General features: G+C 36.7%; 1 protein-coding gene across 1 annotated transcript in view; it reads right to left on the bottom strand.

Annotated features, from left to right (window-relative positions):
* Window positions 1-12,186, bottom strand: part of LOC122516915 (inhibitory POU protein) — a 37,450-nt gene extending 25,264 nt beyond the window's left edge. The window contains 1 exon segment of the mRNA XM_043635141.1: window positions 11,096-12,186. Coding sequence (XP_043491076.1) covers window positions 11,096-11,257 — 162 coding nt within the window. The 5' untranslated portion in view covers window positions 11,258-12,186.
* Window positions 12,187-18,391: the final 6,205 nt, after the last annotated feature.

Genomic DNA, 18,391 nt, shown 5'->3' with positions numbered 1-18,391 from the left:
GAAACGAGTAGGAAACACGATACTCTAGCAACGAAGGCGTATGGACGAACGATAATTTACGAGGCATGTAATTGGAACGGTAGTAATGCACTTAAGGAAGGATGAGAGCAAATAGCATGTAGCAACTTGGTCACGTGGCGCGCACGTGGCAGCGCGTGCCACTGACACCCAACTGTAGCTCACCCTCTCCTTCTCTCTCTCTCTCTCTTTCTCTCTCGTACTCTCCTCTATCCAAAACTCGTTTAAGTATAAGGATTCACAGAGTCCTCGCGAAGGTTCTTCCATTGTATCTCCCATCGGACCCGGAACCCGAGCATTAAGAAAATTGAAACGTCGATTTGTCCTCGAAATTCTCCCCAAAGATAATTTCATTAAGATCGCCTCCGAGGGTGGATGACTCGAGCATCTTTAGGTGATGTAGGACCCGACGAATAAATCGTTCCTCGATCTTACACCGAATGATGCTAATTTCGTTCGACGTTACGTCGAAATTCGACGTGGGAAATTATTTGATTTACTCTGACAAGTCTTCTTCTTCTTACCTGCCAAGAAACTCGTCTTTTGTGAGAAACTTGGAAGAATAAAAAATAGAGTTACCCATAAAAAACATATTTTCCAAGAATGATTTGATCAAAAAGAGAAGAAAATAACAAAGAAAAAACACTGACACGTCCCTCTAGTTCAATTGACTCGATGAAGTCACTCGCTAATTAGGATTAAAAATCAGAAGAACGTAATTAAGAGAGAAATGTTGTAACGTTTGGACAAACTCGCCAAAGAACTCGACTGATCGACGATAAACGCGTTTGTATGCCATCTTGTTTGAAGAGTGACACATATCCTACAAGCGAATGTTTGCTCTACCCACGCATTATGCCCTCCAGTGTCCTGCTCGTGCTCGAGCAGGTGCACAAGCAACCTCTTTCTCTTTCTCTCTCTCTCTCTCTTTCTCTGTCGTTCTTTCTTTCTATCTAGTTTGGCCCTAACGTGTTCTCCTAGCCAGCAGTGTGTGTCACGATACAATCGTGGCGTAAACATATGGTCATAATAATAGACTCTTGATTTTGACGAGGGCCGGGCTCCCTTCGTGTATTCCGTGATTGCTTCTCTCTGTTTCTGTTACCCCTCTATAACCAAATGAACTCACTAGAACTGCTTACTTCAAGTGGCCCGGCAAGAAAAAAAAAGTAATCTCTTGTGGCAAAATAAAGCAAACGGTATATAAAAATAATCAGTAATTTTAGTAATAACAAATTCAAAAGTAGATTATCTAGTATATAATTTCGAAAGTATAAAGCACTATTTTTTGAGACTCATCCTTAAAAGTCAAAGTAATGATAGCGTAAACCGTTAAACGAGACCATTACTGTATGTATACTGTGTAGTTCACCTTATACATTGTCGATAATACCTACTATACGTTCTTTCGCTAATGTAAGACCGATATTATGAACGTTATCCTCGCGCTTTCGTTTAGGTTGACGATATTTATAAGTAGTTCAAAGTGAGTACTACCTATATAGGTGATGTACAAGTAAAACGTATAATCAAAGCATTGATAAAATACTCGTTTCAAACATGTCGTTCTTAATCATTAATAATATATCTGAACGTATTAATAGTTATTCTTTTAAATATCATTATTTGATTTACAATTCATGATTATTACGAAATGAATTAGATATATAATATAAACATTTTATATTAATATACGTATCTAAAATGTATTTAAAAGTTGATTCTTAATATAACAAGGATTATTCTCAAAGAAAGTAAAAATATAAACATTTGTATAAATTGTTTATCCTCGTAACCAACGATCTGCATAGAAATCGGTAAAGAATGGAATAAAGTAACGAAAAGCGATAAAAGAACGATACCGTGTCTCCGCAGATCTGGTTGTACAGAGTCTAGAGGAATAATGTATAGACGGACATTCACAGCGAACAAACGGCAAAGACTTGTTGGTTAAGAGGGTATTTTTAGTACTTCTTCCAGCTACGTGCGGAACAAATCGATCGGTCTTACTCGTCAAAAATTGATTCACTTGTTTCATAAGAAGTGCTGACAGTGTTACTTCCCAATGGCACGGACTTATATCTCTTCGAGGTTAATATATTATATGAATTATCTTTACGATCGACAGATCACAAATCAGATTCTCAGATTTTGTATTTCAACTTCTCTAACTAAGTAATGAATAATACTTTTTTAATTAGTCTTCATTTTGTTTGATCGATCTAATCGACAATTTTGGATGATTTCATTTGGTGTAATAATTTAATCGTTTTATTTGATTCTAACATTCTTGGGATCAACGATAAGTATATTTGAAAAAAGATCGAAAGGTAAACATGATAAGAGATACAAACTATTCGAATTTACATGTTCCTTTATATACGCAAGGAAAAAATACATATATCCTAAGTAGTACTAGACGTGAGCGAACTCTTGAATCGAAGAATTGCAAAGTTCGGATAAAGTTCGAACAGAGGGATGAAGGTTCTCCTTGTTTTCTTGCGATGATGTTTTCCACAAACAGTATACTGGTATCCCGAACACGTATGGGAATCATCTTTTTTTTATTCGTTCTACTAGAGGACCACGTTTAAAATATCAACGTGAAGAAGAAAAAAAGAAAGAGAGAATAGAAGATATCGGATATCTCGAGGTATTTCAGATATCTTGTTAAATATTGATAACTTTTTTCGTCTTAGAAATCTTCATGCTCACGATTTCGAATAATTTACCTCGAATTCTTAAAATCAAGATTGACTGGTAGCTTGCCGGATGGACGAATGTTTGTATCTACATTAATTAAACAAAATTATCAACTTATTTTGTCTTCATTTAATCGACGATAAATAATAATGTTATTGCGCTTCCAATAAAAAATCATAGACAATCATCATAAATGTCAATGCGAACAAATGAACAATAAATAGTCCTAACTATCAATTGTATTTTGTCTGGACGTCTAATCGTTTAGGTAACATAATCGGAAGTCGATATTCGGAGCTCGGAATCTTCGTGAAAGTAGTGCACCGTGAGCACCCACTAATGTGTATCTTGACTCGGGGCGAGGAGGAAGGGTAGCACCCTAACAAATTTAGGACTCGTTAAGTTCCACTCGTCGTCCTTCGTCGTCCTTCTCGACCCTCCGACATATCGTTCGCAGGTACACGCTCGTATACGCGTTTAACCACGAAGATAGAAAGAGGGAGAGAGAAAGTGGTAGAGAGAGAGAAAGAGGAATAGAAAAGGAAAGAGAAAAGGGATAGGAACCGTGGAGAAGGAAAAGCCCCGTAAGTATTATTGTAATTATACACTTAGGTTTATTTCCTGCGTGCCCGCCCACTCGGCAAGGGCTGATAGCATTATATACCGTAGGGTCCCTAATAAAAATAATAATAAGAGTGTTAAACCGCGGCGGAAGCGATGTTCACCTTTTCATCGTCCTCCAACCCTAACCACGTACTACCCTGAGCCACGATATGTACCAGAAGAGAACACCCTGTACTAAGCGAACATATACGTAAGTACATATAAATGCATATATGTATAGATGTTCTCATTTTACATTGTATATTCACCTGTCCTTCTAAAAAATATGATACAAAACTTCTCGATTCTATAACATGTTTAACATTTCAAATATCTTGTCTCGAAGAAAATATTTTTATCTTTTCAAATATAATAATAACTCTCATTTTCTTGTCTTGGTTTCTTTTTTCAATTATATTGAAATTAAATTGTATTATGAACTAAAGTTAAGGCCGATAAGACCAGAAAAGAACACTGTGTATAGCCATTTCAGAACACGTAGATATACTTGTACAAACACCAATGTGTGTCTTCGAATAAGGATATTCGTGTGTGTATGTGTGTGTTAGTCTATACATAAAATACAGGTGTACATAGATTTATGTATATACTGGAAGTTACCGTGTGGCGCAGAGAACATGGCGTAGAGACCCTATACAGAGATCCTACGTCTACGTATCGTGAGGTTTTGCGTGGCATTTGGTGGATACCACAAGGGTCGTTCGGGACACCTTCTACGATGGTGTGTATACTCGACATTGCGCGGATCGCAAATCAGTCGTAAAACCTAGCCGCGTTTGAAACTTTACGGTTGCCTAACACTTCTTGGCGAGAGTATAGCGAAGGATGTAAAAGCAAGATTCAAAAGCGAAAATTTGCTACGAGAAACATCGAAGTCTCTTTTCAAAGTAAGTTCTTTCTTTGTTTCCTTTTTTATATAAAAAAAAAAAAAACACAGATAGGTTTTACGGGTATTTTAAATATCAAATAAGTATTCTAAACGAGTTTCGATTACGTCACTTTTTCAAACCTTTGCCACGACGGTATCTACATTTTTTTTATTTTTATACATCTAGGGAGATGCTTATGCATATAGGCATATACTTATTGTAATTAATCTGATGATCGAATTGGCTGTGTTTCTTTCGATCGCGTCTTTGTCAAAATATTCCTCACCCTAAAATGGAAGGAAATAATAGTTATAAAAAAACTGGATTTTCGGATAGTGAAGATAAACTCGATTCAATTAAATATTTTCGATGCTCCATTTAAAAACACCCCGCTGAGACAGCAAAAATCTCAAAACGCGTATACAACGAGCCAGCATTTTTTAAAATATCTTGATTCCACATTTTCTGAACACTTTATTCTTGGTCCAAATATTTGTATAGATGAATTCATAATAAAATTTAAAGGGAAAATTTCTTTCATTACACATAACCCTATTAAGTAACTTTATTAATAAAACATAACTTTAATATGTATATTCTTTTTAATGACAAAGCAGAATCTTCAATCTTTCACGGAGACGCATGTCTTTGCACCATTGTAAATACTCCCGAAGTACCAAATAGCCCATAGTAAAAATGATTCGGAATTGCTGAAAGGTCATATTAAAAAAATTGCTCGAAGTACAAAGGGTTAATATTATGTAATTTAAGCTTATTCAACATAAACACGTTATCATGATCGGAATTATTTCAAATGCATCTAAAAATAAGTTATGAAATACAAAATGATCTTTCATAAAAATGTACAATAAAATTCAAATTAACATTTAAAATTTCATCGTAAATAAAATGTATTGACAATTTTATAAACGTTAGCCTCAATCCACCCTCAATGTACGGATAATCGTGCGTGACTGTTCTCTCTCTCTCTCTCTCTCTCTCTATTCCTCCAACCCTCCTAGAATAGTATTAGTTAGTGGCTACCATTCGAAGACCCTTCTTCACCAACGAATACACGCTGCCACTTATTTCTTTCCCTAACCTGAACCATCCTTCTGTCCACCTGCACTTCAGTGTCGCTCCAAATACTCAAATTCGTCGAGACTAATACGACCTCGGCACGAAAACGCAATCACCATAGCGACGACTGAATGCTTTAATGAGTAATTGAATTATCGACATTCCTTCTAATTCAATAAAATTTCATAATTGCCGTACGATCGTAAAATCATTATTATTATTTCTCCTTAATTGGACTTTTCACGATAATTTTAATTACAAATTCATATCGTATATCATAATACAACCATCGCGCTAGAACAATTTTATATGAAAACAGAAACGGATGATGATCGAATAGATTCACTGAATTCAACCATCGGTAAGGTACTTATTAGACCCAATGTATTATGAGCGAACAAGTCATGGCAGTAGTCGAACTGATTTATGCACGAAACTGTTCTGCACTATAGTAGGTATCGTTCCGAATATCGGCTTATTGAATTAATTCCTCTAAAGAGCTTAACGCATGACGTACGTCTAAACCAATGATAAATTTGTTCTTTCTCCGGAAAGGGAAATCTATCCTGAACCGATTTCCATTTAAAGAGAACGGAAATAGAGAAATAAAGATACGACCAAAATGAGTCTTTAAGGAAAATTTCGAGTGGCCGAATTCTTGTCTAAAAAAAAAAGAAGAACAAGAAGAAGACGATGACTCTTGCATCTCTCTCTCTCTCTCTCTCACGCCTTCCATTATTTTCAATTTGTGTAAATTAACGTTTTCGTTCTGCGCGTCTCCGTGAAGGACAATAAATAAGGGGCCAAGCGAGTAGTAAATATAAATCAGGAGTGATTGGATGTAAGTGGGGAGCGTTATGTGTCCCCAGCGTCCCGTGTGTGGGGTCGACCGCGGGTATTCTATAGTTGTAACGTAGTAGACACGTACGCAGCTTTCTTTCTCTCTCTCTCTCTCTCTCTCTCTCTCCTGATATCTCTAGTGGTAGAGTCGTAGAACGATCTATGCCGTATCCACGTAGTTCGCGTAGTTCACTGGCGAAAAGAAGGAAAAGCTGGAGTACTTTACTTGGCGTCAACGTGTCTCGCGAGTACTGCGTGTATATATCTGACTGTGGGATATGTACAATAGAGAGAATGAGAGAGAGAGAGAGAGAGAGTGATACCGATTCCATTTGTCACGTACCACCATCATTCTCTCCTTTTCATTTGAATCCTCCTACTTCTATTTTCCTTTGTCAATCGATGTGCTTCGCCTGCCAAATGATATTTCGATATCCCTAATCCAACTTGCGAATTCTTCATTGTCTAGATCAACGTTTTATAGAAATATAAAAAGATAGAATGAGAGAAGAAGAGAAATAAACGTTAGAAACGTCATTAATTCATCGTTATTCGTCTCGAAGCATACGTAAGAAATCACCGGATATTGAAAATTGAATCGACCTAAATTCAATAACGCTGTTTCGTTATTAAACGTTAGTCCTTTCGTCTCAACGTCAATTTTGTTTGTTTTTTCTTTGATTAGGATAACAGGTGAATAATATATATATATATATAAACGAATAAGTCTATGCTACAACAGGTGTGTAAATCCGAATCTAAGAAGAGGTACTTTTTGTCACGCATTCGACGTGGTTAAAAACGGTAAAAAGTCGGAAGAGATCATTGAGAAGGATATAAATATTCAAACAATAAGTTCGAATACACAAGCAAGGCTTTCGTAGTCATTTTTTGTCTTACTATATTTCTCTTTTTACCTCTCTCTCTCTCTCTCTCACACTCTCTGTTCGTGCACAGGTGTGCACTTTCGGCCAGGGACACAGGTGTAAGCGGGAGAAATTATCGATTATGCAATCTCGTGGCCCAGCGTGGGCCAGCAACTTGTACGCCTACGCGAAAAAAGATCTAACGTTCGTGTAACATACTAACACAAGTGAATAAAAATATATACATATAATACGTGTGCACACTAACAAAAACACTATAGTTTTCCAGGGTCTACTTTTCTGCCAGTACAGTTTCGTAATAAATATAAAATAGTTCTAGCGCACACAGAGCTTCATCGAATTCAATCGACGTTAATTAGTCTTTCCTATCGCCATGACAGACTTGAAGATTCACTCGCAATCAAATTTTTGGATAGTTCTCATCCACGAGGACTTAACTCTATGGTCTCTAATTTTTACTTAAGGAGATATAATTGATAATGATACATGGAAAATACTGATTTTATGAGTGTCATTTGATCGATCAGTCTTTCGTCGAAAGACGTTTTCTCGTAATTAAAATGAGAACCGATATTATCTCGAATTCGAGGTGACAATAGGAATCATTATTAACGGCGTAATTGCTTTTGGATATTTTATCGAAATTTCATTACGTCGTCGAAACTATTTCATTCATTGTCTGGCACCGGCCAAACGTCTGCCTTTCAAAATTCACGTAAAAACAGTTACGTTGATTAAAATTAATAAGCTAGCATACGGACGTTATGATAATGTTGATTCTTTAATGAGTTGCCCAGTAACGTATCGTATGAACCACGAGAGTACAAGAATTTTAATTGATTTCATATATATTTATGGCGGGTACATGTCATTACAGTGATGACCATTCAATGCGCATTAATGCCTCGTTTGTTGTCTAATTATTGAATAATTCGAAATTATATTATTTTGCAGCATCGCGCGTTTAATTAAAATGTTTATTTAAACCGCCGCGAAATTGATTACAGTTCTTTAGTATTAATAAACGATCGCTCGATAGAAATTTGTCAAATAAATAATTTATGCGTCAACATGCGGAGACTCACGGAATGAATATTTACACGAACGATGATGCATATTTGTTTCATTTTTTTCATTTTTTTTGGTCCGATGTGAGAAAGCGTTCATTAAGAAAGAAAGAAAAGGAAACGTAACATTGCATCTAGAATATCTATTAATTTTTTTCGTTAGAAATTTAATTGTTGATTCATACTTACAACTTTATATGTTTATAATTGACAATATTTTCAATATTATAGAATTTTTATTAAATACGACAAAAAATATGAGATTTGTGATATTATCTCGAAAGAAAATATTTTCCTCGTCTCGATCGTTACTTAGTGATCCAGTAATCTGATCCACTATGAAAGAGCGTTTACTTTCTATGCTTAATTCGCGATGACGCAGTAAACATAGACGGGCCAATCAATAATCACTACGTCGGAGTGGCCAAGACTCGCGACACGTCGATCTATTTTTCATCTCTCTCGTTACTTTTTATATATATATATATATCAACTAACTAACGAGTTTTCACTTTCCTTCAAATATTTTAATTTATTGAATTTCTAACTAATCCAACGGGGGGGAGGGGGTGGCTCGTCGTGTCCAAGGATAACTCTCGTTTACGAAAATTTTTAAATATCTTACAGAATTTATTTATCATCGACTACACGTATTCTTCTTAATGAATAACTTTAATCGTCGCATAAACATAACACCTAAAATTAACTTGACCATTCTTATTCGCAAATAAACAATTAATCCACCGTAACTCGAAAAACGATAATGCCGAGAATAAAGAATTTAAAATACTCTCATTAATCTCTGGACCTCTTCGATATTCCGTATGAATGCTGGAAAAAAGTAAAAGTCCAGAAAAATATTCCACACAGATGAATAATATTCATCGATCCTTGAATAATTATCATTCAAAAAAAGGATGAATAAATAATTGATCTAAGATATCAATTACGTGGATATGGATAATTGATATTACGAATGGAGAGAGGGGGGGACAGGAAATAAAATTGTATTTGCATATGATTAAAGATTAAAAGGGAAAGAAATTGTACATATTTTATCGTAATTAAGATTAACGTGCGAATTAAATTAATAAAGAAGTTATATTGGAGAGAATTGAAAACATTAAGAGCACGAGAGAAAAAGAAAGAAATAGCGAGAGAGAGAGAGAGAGAGAAAGAAAGTAAGAAATAAGGGGAATAAAAGAAAGAAAGCGATGAAAAGAACCGAAGAGAAAAATCAAAGAAAAGAACGATTACGTCGGATTCGCGTTATCGGGCGTAACAGTACGGCTGTAATCTCATCTAGGCACTCAGTTCGTAGCGACGGTTTTTATCCTATTACGTCACATGAATAAACTAAAGACCTACTGGAGTTCTCCGACGTTCGAAGAGGGTGAAGGAGAAGGAGATGAAGAAGAAGGAGAAAGGAACATCGTGATGGTTCCGCACCGGGGCACGTTACTCTCTGTGGAACCTCGTGTGTTTTGAGTCGCTGATCTTTCGAAGTAGAAAGAACGATTCTCTTTCTCTCTCTCTCTCTCAGTGTGTTTTTTCATCCGTCAAGAAACATCTTTCGTACCGGCAAAATTGCTGAACTTCGATTGATTCTGTTTAAATAGAGAATGCTACTACCACTCTTATCTTTTCTTTTCTTCTATTTTCTTTCATTCTTTTTTCATTTCCTCGTGTATGTAGATTCCTTCGAAAAAAAGGGCTTTCTTCGTTACCACGTTTCAGCTCGTGCACTTCCTTGTGAATATTTCATTAGAAAAACACTCGACGATAAGTCGTTCTCTACCTTTTTACGTTCCTCCCCCAATATCCTCGATATCGTGTCGAAGAGAAAAGCCAAATAGATTTATGGAGTCGTTACCAGTCTATGTTGGATCTTGCACGATTAGATTTATTTTACGAGGAAAGATGAATTTTATGCTATCTTAATGGGACATCGTTGTCTTATTCTTATCATGGTAAAGCTTAAAACGATATCATCTATGAATTCCTTTTGTATCCTTGAATAATTTTAAATAAACCACCTCGATAGATTTAACGATTAAAAACAACACTTTAGATTTAGCAATCAAAGACAATGGCATTTGTAATTTAGTTATATCTTTCTATTGGCTACAGACCGTAACGATCGATTTTCTTATCTAACCAGTAAATATCTTTCTTATATATAATGCATATCTATAACTTTTTACCGAACGTTATTGCCGGATGTTATTCAAAAACAGCGAAAAGCGTAATAACAGGGAAGAAAACAATGTGGTTCTAGACGGAAATCGATCGTTACGAGTCGTAAAGAGAAAGAATAGAGGATGGAAGAAAGAAGTAGAAAATGCACGGTGAGCGCGAGCGGTGAATTATGTGACGCGGGAAAGTGCTACGGAGGAGAAGAAAAAGAAAAACTTTTCTATATGTTCCTTTCACTTTTTCAAACGTTTCGATAAGAACAAATATCGTATCTCTATATTTCTCGACACGCGATCAAGAAAATGTGCTCATTATCTAACATTTCTCAAAAGGGTATATTGAAAATGATATATTTAAAATGATGAAAAATATGCTCTTGTCTAGTTATATCATTGTGTTGATTCTACGCACTTATATTGTTGTATAATTTGTGTAAAATATATTTTTTATAAGACTTGAAAAAATTTACTTTACTGAAATATCTTTATAAGAATAAAACATTTATGTTGTTTTATGTGTCTAATATGCGAAAATAACTATCTACAAATATGTACTTGTTTTCTTTACTAACAAAAAAGTAGATTAGAAAACATAAATAAACAAGGAAAGCTAATAGCTTGTATAAGAAATCTCTAGAAACGCGAGCGCAAAAAACAATGTTTACGTTATTTATTATTAATATCAAAATATTTCAAACTGAGGCATATATTTTTGCAAATTTCGAAATACACGGCGTCATCGTAGAATGAAAGACGAGACTTTAACGGAAGGAAGAGAAAAGAACGAAAAAAGGGATTGATGAGGGACTCACCGTGGGATTGGGCATACAGCGTCGCGGCGGCGGCGGCATGGGATCCGGCGCGGCACGATATGGTGGTGGTGAATATCTGCCCGAAGGGAAGCAACCGGGGGCGGTAATCGGTGCCCCATGGAGTCCCTTGCTTCCCATCATCTTGTCCGGCGAGTACATCATCCTGCCACTGCCGGTGATCGGTTTTCACCGATTCGCCTTACACCACACGCGCGCGCGCGCACACGTTAGGCCTAAAACCGGCGGCAGCTCGAGACAAAACGATCGCACCAACACCGACGACCGTTCATCAACTGTTTTCCGAGGATTCTTTGCATCTGTGAAAGTCCAAAATCTAAACTCTACAATCCGAATTCCTTCTATTTTCCTTTCTCTGTCTCTCTCTCTCTCCCTCTCCCTTTTTGTCTCTCTTCTTAGTTTCTTTAGTTTACGAAACCGTTTTATTTATCTTTTAACTTCTTCTTCGTTTTCTTTGTCACGTTTCTCGTCACGTTACCAATTCCCGCATTCTCGATCAACGAATTAGTCTATCCAACCAAGCCGACGTCTGACGAGACGTCGACTTAAACTCCTGCATGATGCACACCACGATCGAGCACGATCATTAAGATAGTCCCAAAGATCCTTCGTGACACCTTTCCTCGTATATTCTTATTAATGGATGTATTCACTCTTTTTCAACGAACGACAACTGCCTCTCTCTCTCTCTTTCTTTTTCTCCCTCCCCCCTCTCTGCGTATGTCTCAAAAATCGATCGTTCGTGTGTCGACGGGTGAATAGAGATAATTCTTCAACGATTCGATTATAATCGACAATGATCTTTTATTTATTTACTTTTTTTTTTGGTTAACTTAGTCGTGAAACAATGTTAAACACAGCAGAGTAGCGAGTGTTGACTTGAAAGGAAGCCACCGGTAAAGCAATCGTAGAAAACCGTGGCTTGGATCGCGCAGGACCGTACATGGATCTTGTCCTAGAGCTCCGCACTTTTTGGCGCTGACTGGCCTGCGAAGAGTGCTCTGCGGATGAACTCTTCCAGAGAGGGGGAGAGAGTCGGCGAAGGGTACTTCTCGAAGGGGTGGTTTACTCCGGGTGCCAGTGGTGGTGGGATGGAAAGTACGGGACGGAGCAAGGGGTTGTCAAACCGCAACGACGAACAGAAGGCGGAGCTTCGAAACGTTAGCGCATGCGTTTGATCCCTTTAGCTTGGTCGGCCATCTTTCTTCCTGCCTTCGTGTGGGTGTCGCTAACCGCGACCACCCGCTTCTCTCTTCGCATCCACCTCTTCGATCCAACAGCACCACCTTCCTGACGTCTCTCTTTCTCTCTCTTTCTCTCCCTCTCTCTCTCTCTCTCTTTTCCTCTTTCTTTCTCTTGAAACTCCAACCCCATTCCTGTTGAAACCCTCTACCAAGAGACTACTATGAGGAGCAACCAACCTTACCCCGTTCCGGTGTCTCCTCGTCGACACGAGGATGCGGTCTTCTACCTACTTTTCTTGCCCCACCTTTAGGCTCCTCTATGAGCACGCGAGATCCGGTCGAGCGATCCGACTGTACCTACCGGACTAAATATACACGGACCGAGTGCGTGGCTTACTACTTGCAGCCGTATCTACTACTACAACTGGATTAGTGGTAACTCCGAGGAATTCTTCCAACGAGTCTGACTTAACTTTCTACCTTTGTACTACTTTGAATTTTCTTGGAACTTGGCGCACTTCGAAAGAAAAAGTAATATCGGTCGATTAAAACGATAGAAACGATCGAGAAAAATGTCCGAAAGTCCGTATCCATCCTTCTTCTTACCAATGGGCTATTAATTATTTATCCAACGGATTCCAATCTCGCACGATCGCCGGCCCTTCGATAGCAATCCGAGCTCCGAGGGTGAGCAATTTAGGCGGGCCGTTAAGCGACTTATTCGTCGGTTTCCACGGACGGCGGTCAAACGTCGTTCGTTATTTTCATCGGAAGGCAACCTTGGGGAATAGCGACGCTTCCAAGTTAGGAATACCGGCTAGAAAGGACGGGAAGGACAGTGCCGTTGCTGACGGTGATGGAAGAAAGGATGAGATGGAAGAGATAGACTAACATAAGAGAGAAAGAGAGAGAGAGAGAGAGATGAGTAGGAGGGGGAGAAGAGAGGGCCTCGACAGCAGTCGTTTTCCGAGGGATGTTGGCCGGAAGGTTCCCGCGGGGCCTGTGTTATCGCCTCGGCAGGATGACCAGCCCGCGTTATCAAATATTAAACCTACTTGCACCGGCAGCCTATCCTCGACAAGGTATCCAAAGCCTCCCCCTTTTCGTCCTCCGTTAGCCTCGCACCAACCACCACTGGCTACCGCCAAAACCTACACCCACTTTCACCCACCCAACCATCAGGAGAGAGAGAAAGAGAGAGAAAGAGGAAGAGAGAAAATTCTACACTCTCGTCTATCCGGTCTATCCGTGCTTATGTTCTTGCCATTGTGTTGTTTCTGTTGTCGTTGTTTGCCCGCAACAACGAGAGAAATCCACACTAGGCCCGCGAAATTGCTTGCCCGCAACCGTTTCCACTGGCCTCGAGGTAAACCGGTAAAAATTGATTTTCGAGCCCGCCAAGGAGAGATACACAACGCGACGAAAGTTCGAGGCCAAGTCGTAGAGGTTCTCCACCTTGGTCCTAAGGTTTCTTCTGATGGAACGATAAAAGTCCGGAAGAAACTTAACTCGAACTTTTTCTTACAAGTTTGATAGTCGACAAGACAGATGTTTTTCTTTATTTTTTATTTCTCTTTCTTTTTTTATTGTTTATTTTCTACGCTTTATATTTTTTATTTTTCTCATTCGTTTTTTTTTTTTTTTTATATTCTATTGTGAATATCGTTTACTTCTAATAAAGAACCGGATAAATATAAATAAATTTACATGAAATATTTCAACTCATCGACCTAAAAAACGTTAGCCTCGAGAGTCATCAAAGTAGAATTTTTTCGTTCGTACCACACGATATCTTCGATGTCGAACAACAAATAAATTATGAAGGAACTTGGAAATGTACTCCCTTTCTAATTACAACCCGATACTCCGTGATTCGAGGTAGCAACAACTCCGTGGTAAAAATAGCGGTGGATGTCCATCACGTTTGAACGTAGAACGATAAAAAAATCGAATATATTTGATAGCTAGGTACGTATAACATGGTGAACTATGGAAAGTGTACCGTGAATAGTTGAAAAAGTATCGTGAGCGTTGAAAACCGCGACATGCATCGAAAGACTGAAATTCAAGTAAAAAAAACAAATTTTAGATAGATGTCGATTGTGAAGTTATCGAAAACTACGACCTCTAAAAAAGTTTATCATGAAATTTTCAAATGAAAAAAACTATTTACTAAATAATATTTTCATTTAAATATCCATTGTTACGGATTTTTATTTAATTTTGTTCCTCCTTTGTTAACGATGTTTTATTTGTTTAAAATTATCCTTTTCCCTTAAGTATTTCTTTCTTTCTTTTATCTTATTCTTCTTTTCTATGCAAGCTCGGACTACTTCTTTATCCTCTGACCTCGCTTCTCGATGACAAAGCAAATTGTGTCCTGCGAATGGATTTGACGTTGTATAACGTGGATTCGCAAACGCCAACTTCCATGAGGCTTTTGAATTAGCAAGAAAGAGAGAGAGAATAATAATAACATAGGTTCGAAATAAACCGGCGTGGTAGTTCGAAGCGAGCTAAATGAAAGTTACCCGGGAATTACGCAACTGTAATACCGCATATTTCCAATCAAGCTAATGAGTATAATCGGCAGCCGTTTCGCTGTGGGGTCTGTGGGTAGATTCGCCCTGGAAATTCGAGGGATTCGCGTCCTGTCGTGTCGTGGGTAAAGGGTAAAGGTGAAAGGGCGCTCCGGGTCGTGTATTCGCTGTATGCAAACTGGAGAAAACTTTTTTTTTCCCAAATCATTGTACTTTTTCATCGATGTGTATCAATCAACTAGTTACTAAATTATTATTGTGTCGGGGAGAATCATATGGTTTCCCTTTTTATAAAAATATATTTTTATATAGTATTTATAATATAAAAAATAAATAAACAGTTATATACGATAATTCGCGAAATATTTCGTTTTCCAATTTCTTCATGCGTATATTTAAATCGGAATATATTTCGCTTTTCGTCCTTTCAACGATAAACTTCAACGAATAAACACACGACAGAATCGTATAAGCTCTTTCGTGATTATACGAATTAGAATCATGATTATAGAAATAATGTACGCGATCAATGATCACACTCAGACCGTGCGCGTAATAAATCAAATGAACGATAAATTTCATTATAACTTGAGTAGATACATTGATACCAGATTTGCAATAAACGAACTCATTGTCAACTTACAAATAGTATACCTCGACATCGACGTCAGCAATGATTTCTTAAAATGTCATTAACACTTATAACGAAAACGTAGATAAATTTACAATGATTAATAGAATAAAAAACATATCATCTAGGATCAATAGAATAGGACGTTTCATTTAAATCTGAAATATCACCGTTAATTTCGATGATGCTGAAGTAAAAATCAACATAAAACATAGTTCCATCAAAAGAAAAAGAAATTTGATAATTAACATAAAATAATTTTCAATATTATTCAAATCGAACAATTATTATCTTTAATATTATTTCTTATCGTGAAAAATAACGAAAATATTTGAAGTATTCGAGTTAGGTGATACATCCTGTATGTATATATGTATATTGTATTAGCTTTCCGTACATTACATTCTACCTCGTTGCATTGTTAGTAACGTATAACGTGATCGCATTGCATGGATCAAATCAGAATTTTGTTTGTCCATTTCCCAACTATTTGCGAATTTCATGTCTTGATCGGCTTAAATGCGCGTGTTTCATCTGCTATTCCTTTATATAAAGGGTTTATCTTGCGTATCTCTCGCTGGACGATAATCAGATTTATCGGCCTGGGAAGTATTTTCAAATCCCTTTACTTTTTTACTCGATGCCGCGGCCCACGGATAAACAGCTTTCGAAGGACGAATTATTTACCGTTCGAGGCGAGCACGTTACGCTCCGTTTCAAAGAAGATTCGAATCCATCTCGTTTCGTATTTCGAATATATATATATTTATGTTCATTTCTTTTTGGTCAATCTTTTCCTAGCTATATATTCTCTATTCTATATTCAATAAATATACACATATCATATGTGCTTTTTAGTGAATCGTTGAACCGTTATAAACGTCAATGCATTCGTTCAACACTTCTCGACAGCAAGATCTTGCTTTACATTCAACCTACTAACTCTAAGATCTGCTCTTAAAAAGACATATGAAAATATTTAATATTGAATTTTGTAACATTATTTTATTCTATATAGCATCGATATATCCGTACCTTTGTAACGAGACAATTTTAACATTGAAATTTTCTTATTCTATATATCACATATGATATACACATTACAATATTACTTAAATTTATATTTTTATTTAGTGTTCTATGAAAATTTAAACTTTTTCTTAGTAGAGCACATGATTCATAATATTATAATGCATTTACGTTCGCAATAAACATTTTCGATAGACAGAAAAAAGATGTAAGATAATTAAAAAATGAATGACAAATGAATAGAAGTCAGTTAAGAATAAATTCTACCGAGACACGTAAAAACCTGATAAGAAATACTTTTAATAGAACATCAACCATCAAGCCAATCCAAAGAAAACTCGACTCGCACTTTTAGCTCAACTCTCATCTAAAGTATTTCACGTAAGTTTTAGCATCGGATGAGGACAATCACATCTTGCCTGACGAGTCAATGTTCTTTCCACTTAAAGCACCAGCGCTAGAAACGGCGATCGAAGTCGTCTGGTTTTACATCAGAGTAGAGAACAATCTCATATATGTATTTCATGTAAAATATGCCCCAAGCATTGACGGCTAAGTTACCTCGCGCGAACACCCTCTTTTACCACCCTCAACTCCCACCACCTAGTCACTCTCTACAACGTTACACGTTGAACCTATCCGAACGTGCACGGTTTACACGTCCATGAAGCTAATGTTTACAGTGTTAGGTCTATTGGATTAGCCCATACATAAAGCACCTCGTTCTCTTTGATATGCACATACGTGCATTTCAAGAGCTCTCTCTTTCTCCCTTTCGTACACATCCACACTCACTCACGTCCATACACACACAAACACATACTTGCTAAATGAGCGTGCCGCGTGATCGAGCGTGCTTTCATTAGTTAAGCTCAACCCCGAGAGACGATCACACCAAGAACCAACGTCGTTCGAACTTTCTACCTTATATATCGTTATAATAATGAGCCTTTCAATTTCTCTAATTTCTATTATTATAAAATATAATATTAGCTAAAATTTACTTATACTATCAATTTTCATGATTATTATTATTATTATTTTTATTATTTTTATTATTTTATTATTATTATTTTAATTCCTTTTTGTATACTTGGTTTACTTTATTTTATTTTATTCTTAAATGTTTGTTTCCAACTAAATATGAATTAGTTTTCCTGTTTATATTAGTGTGTGAATCCATTATTTTGATTTAATTATTTCTATTTTTGTATTTTATAAGTTGTATCGTCCAGCTCCAGGCGGAATATAATAAGTCTGTCGAATCTCAGAACTTAGCCTTATACGTTCTCCTCTTTTTTTTTTCTCCATGTTTCCTAGGTTTCCCTTTTAGCCGTTGTTTACAACAAAACAAGGATTACTAAAGAGGAATTCTTAATGCAAAGAGTTATTATTATTATCAGTATTATTATTATTATTATTATTACTATTATTATTATTATTATTATTATTATTAAAAGAATAAAGATTATAGATATAAAAAAAAGTTCTTTCAAATATTTATAAGAATTGTCCATGAATATCTAAAATATTGATTGAATTCTTAAATGTTGCTTTGTTTTTTGATAGAAAAAATGATAAAAATTTGTTCTGCACTCAACGCTATAAGAAAGATGTTACTTTGGGAGAGTCAGACGTTCTTATCTTCTTAAAAAGTTATAACGAAAAATTGTGCTCGCGCGAGCTATTTCTCTTGTTCGTTTCTTTTCAACATCCGAAACGTAAGGCGCACACGCTTTCTACCAATTGGTCCGACTAGTAAGGTAGAAGATCGTGAACGGAGATATGAGCCCGCGTTCTCCGCATATAGGGAATTTCCTCTTTCGTATACTAGCAGATTGAAACATTGCTCATTCAAGAATCGCAATGATCGTTAATCTTGCACGAATTGCGC

The sequence above is a fragment of the Polistes fuscatus genome, unplaced genomic scaffold (genome assembly GCF_010416935.1).
Source record: "Polistes fuscatus isolate 324 unplaced genomic scaffold, CU_Pfus_HIC Scaffold1, whole genome shotgun sequence".
NCBI lineage: Eukaryota > Metazoa > Arthropoda > Insecta > Hymenoptera > Vespidae > Polistes > Polistes fuscatus.
Note: the sequence above shows the minus strand (reverse complement) of the source record. Positions and strands in the feature narration are given on the sequence as shown.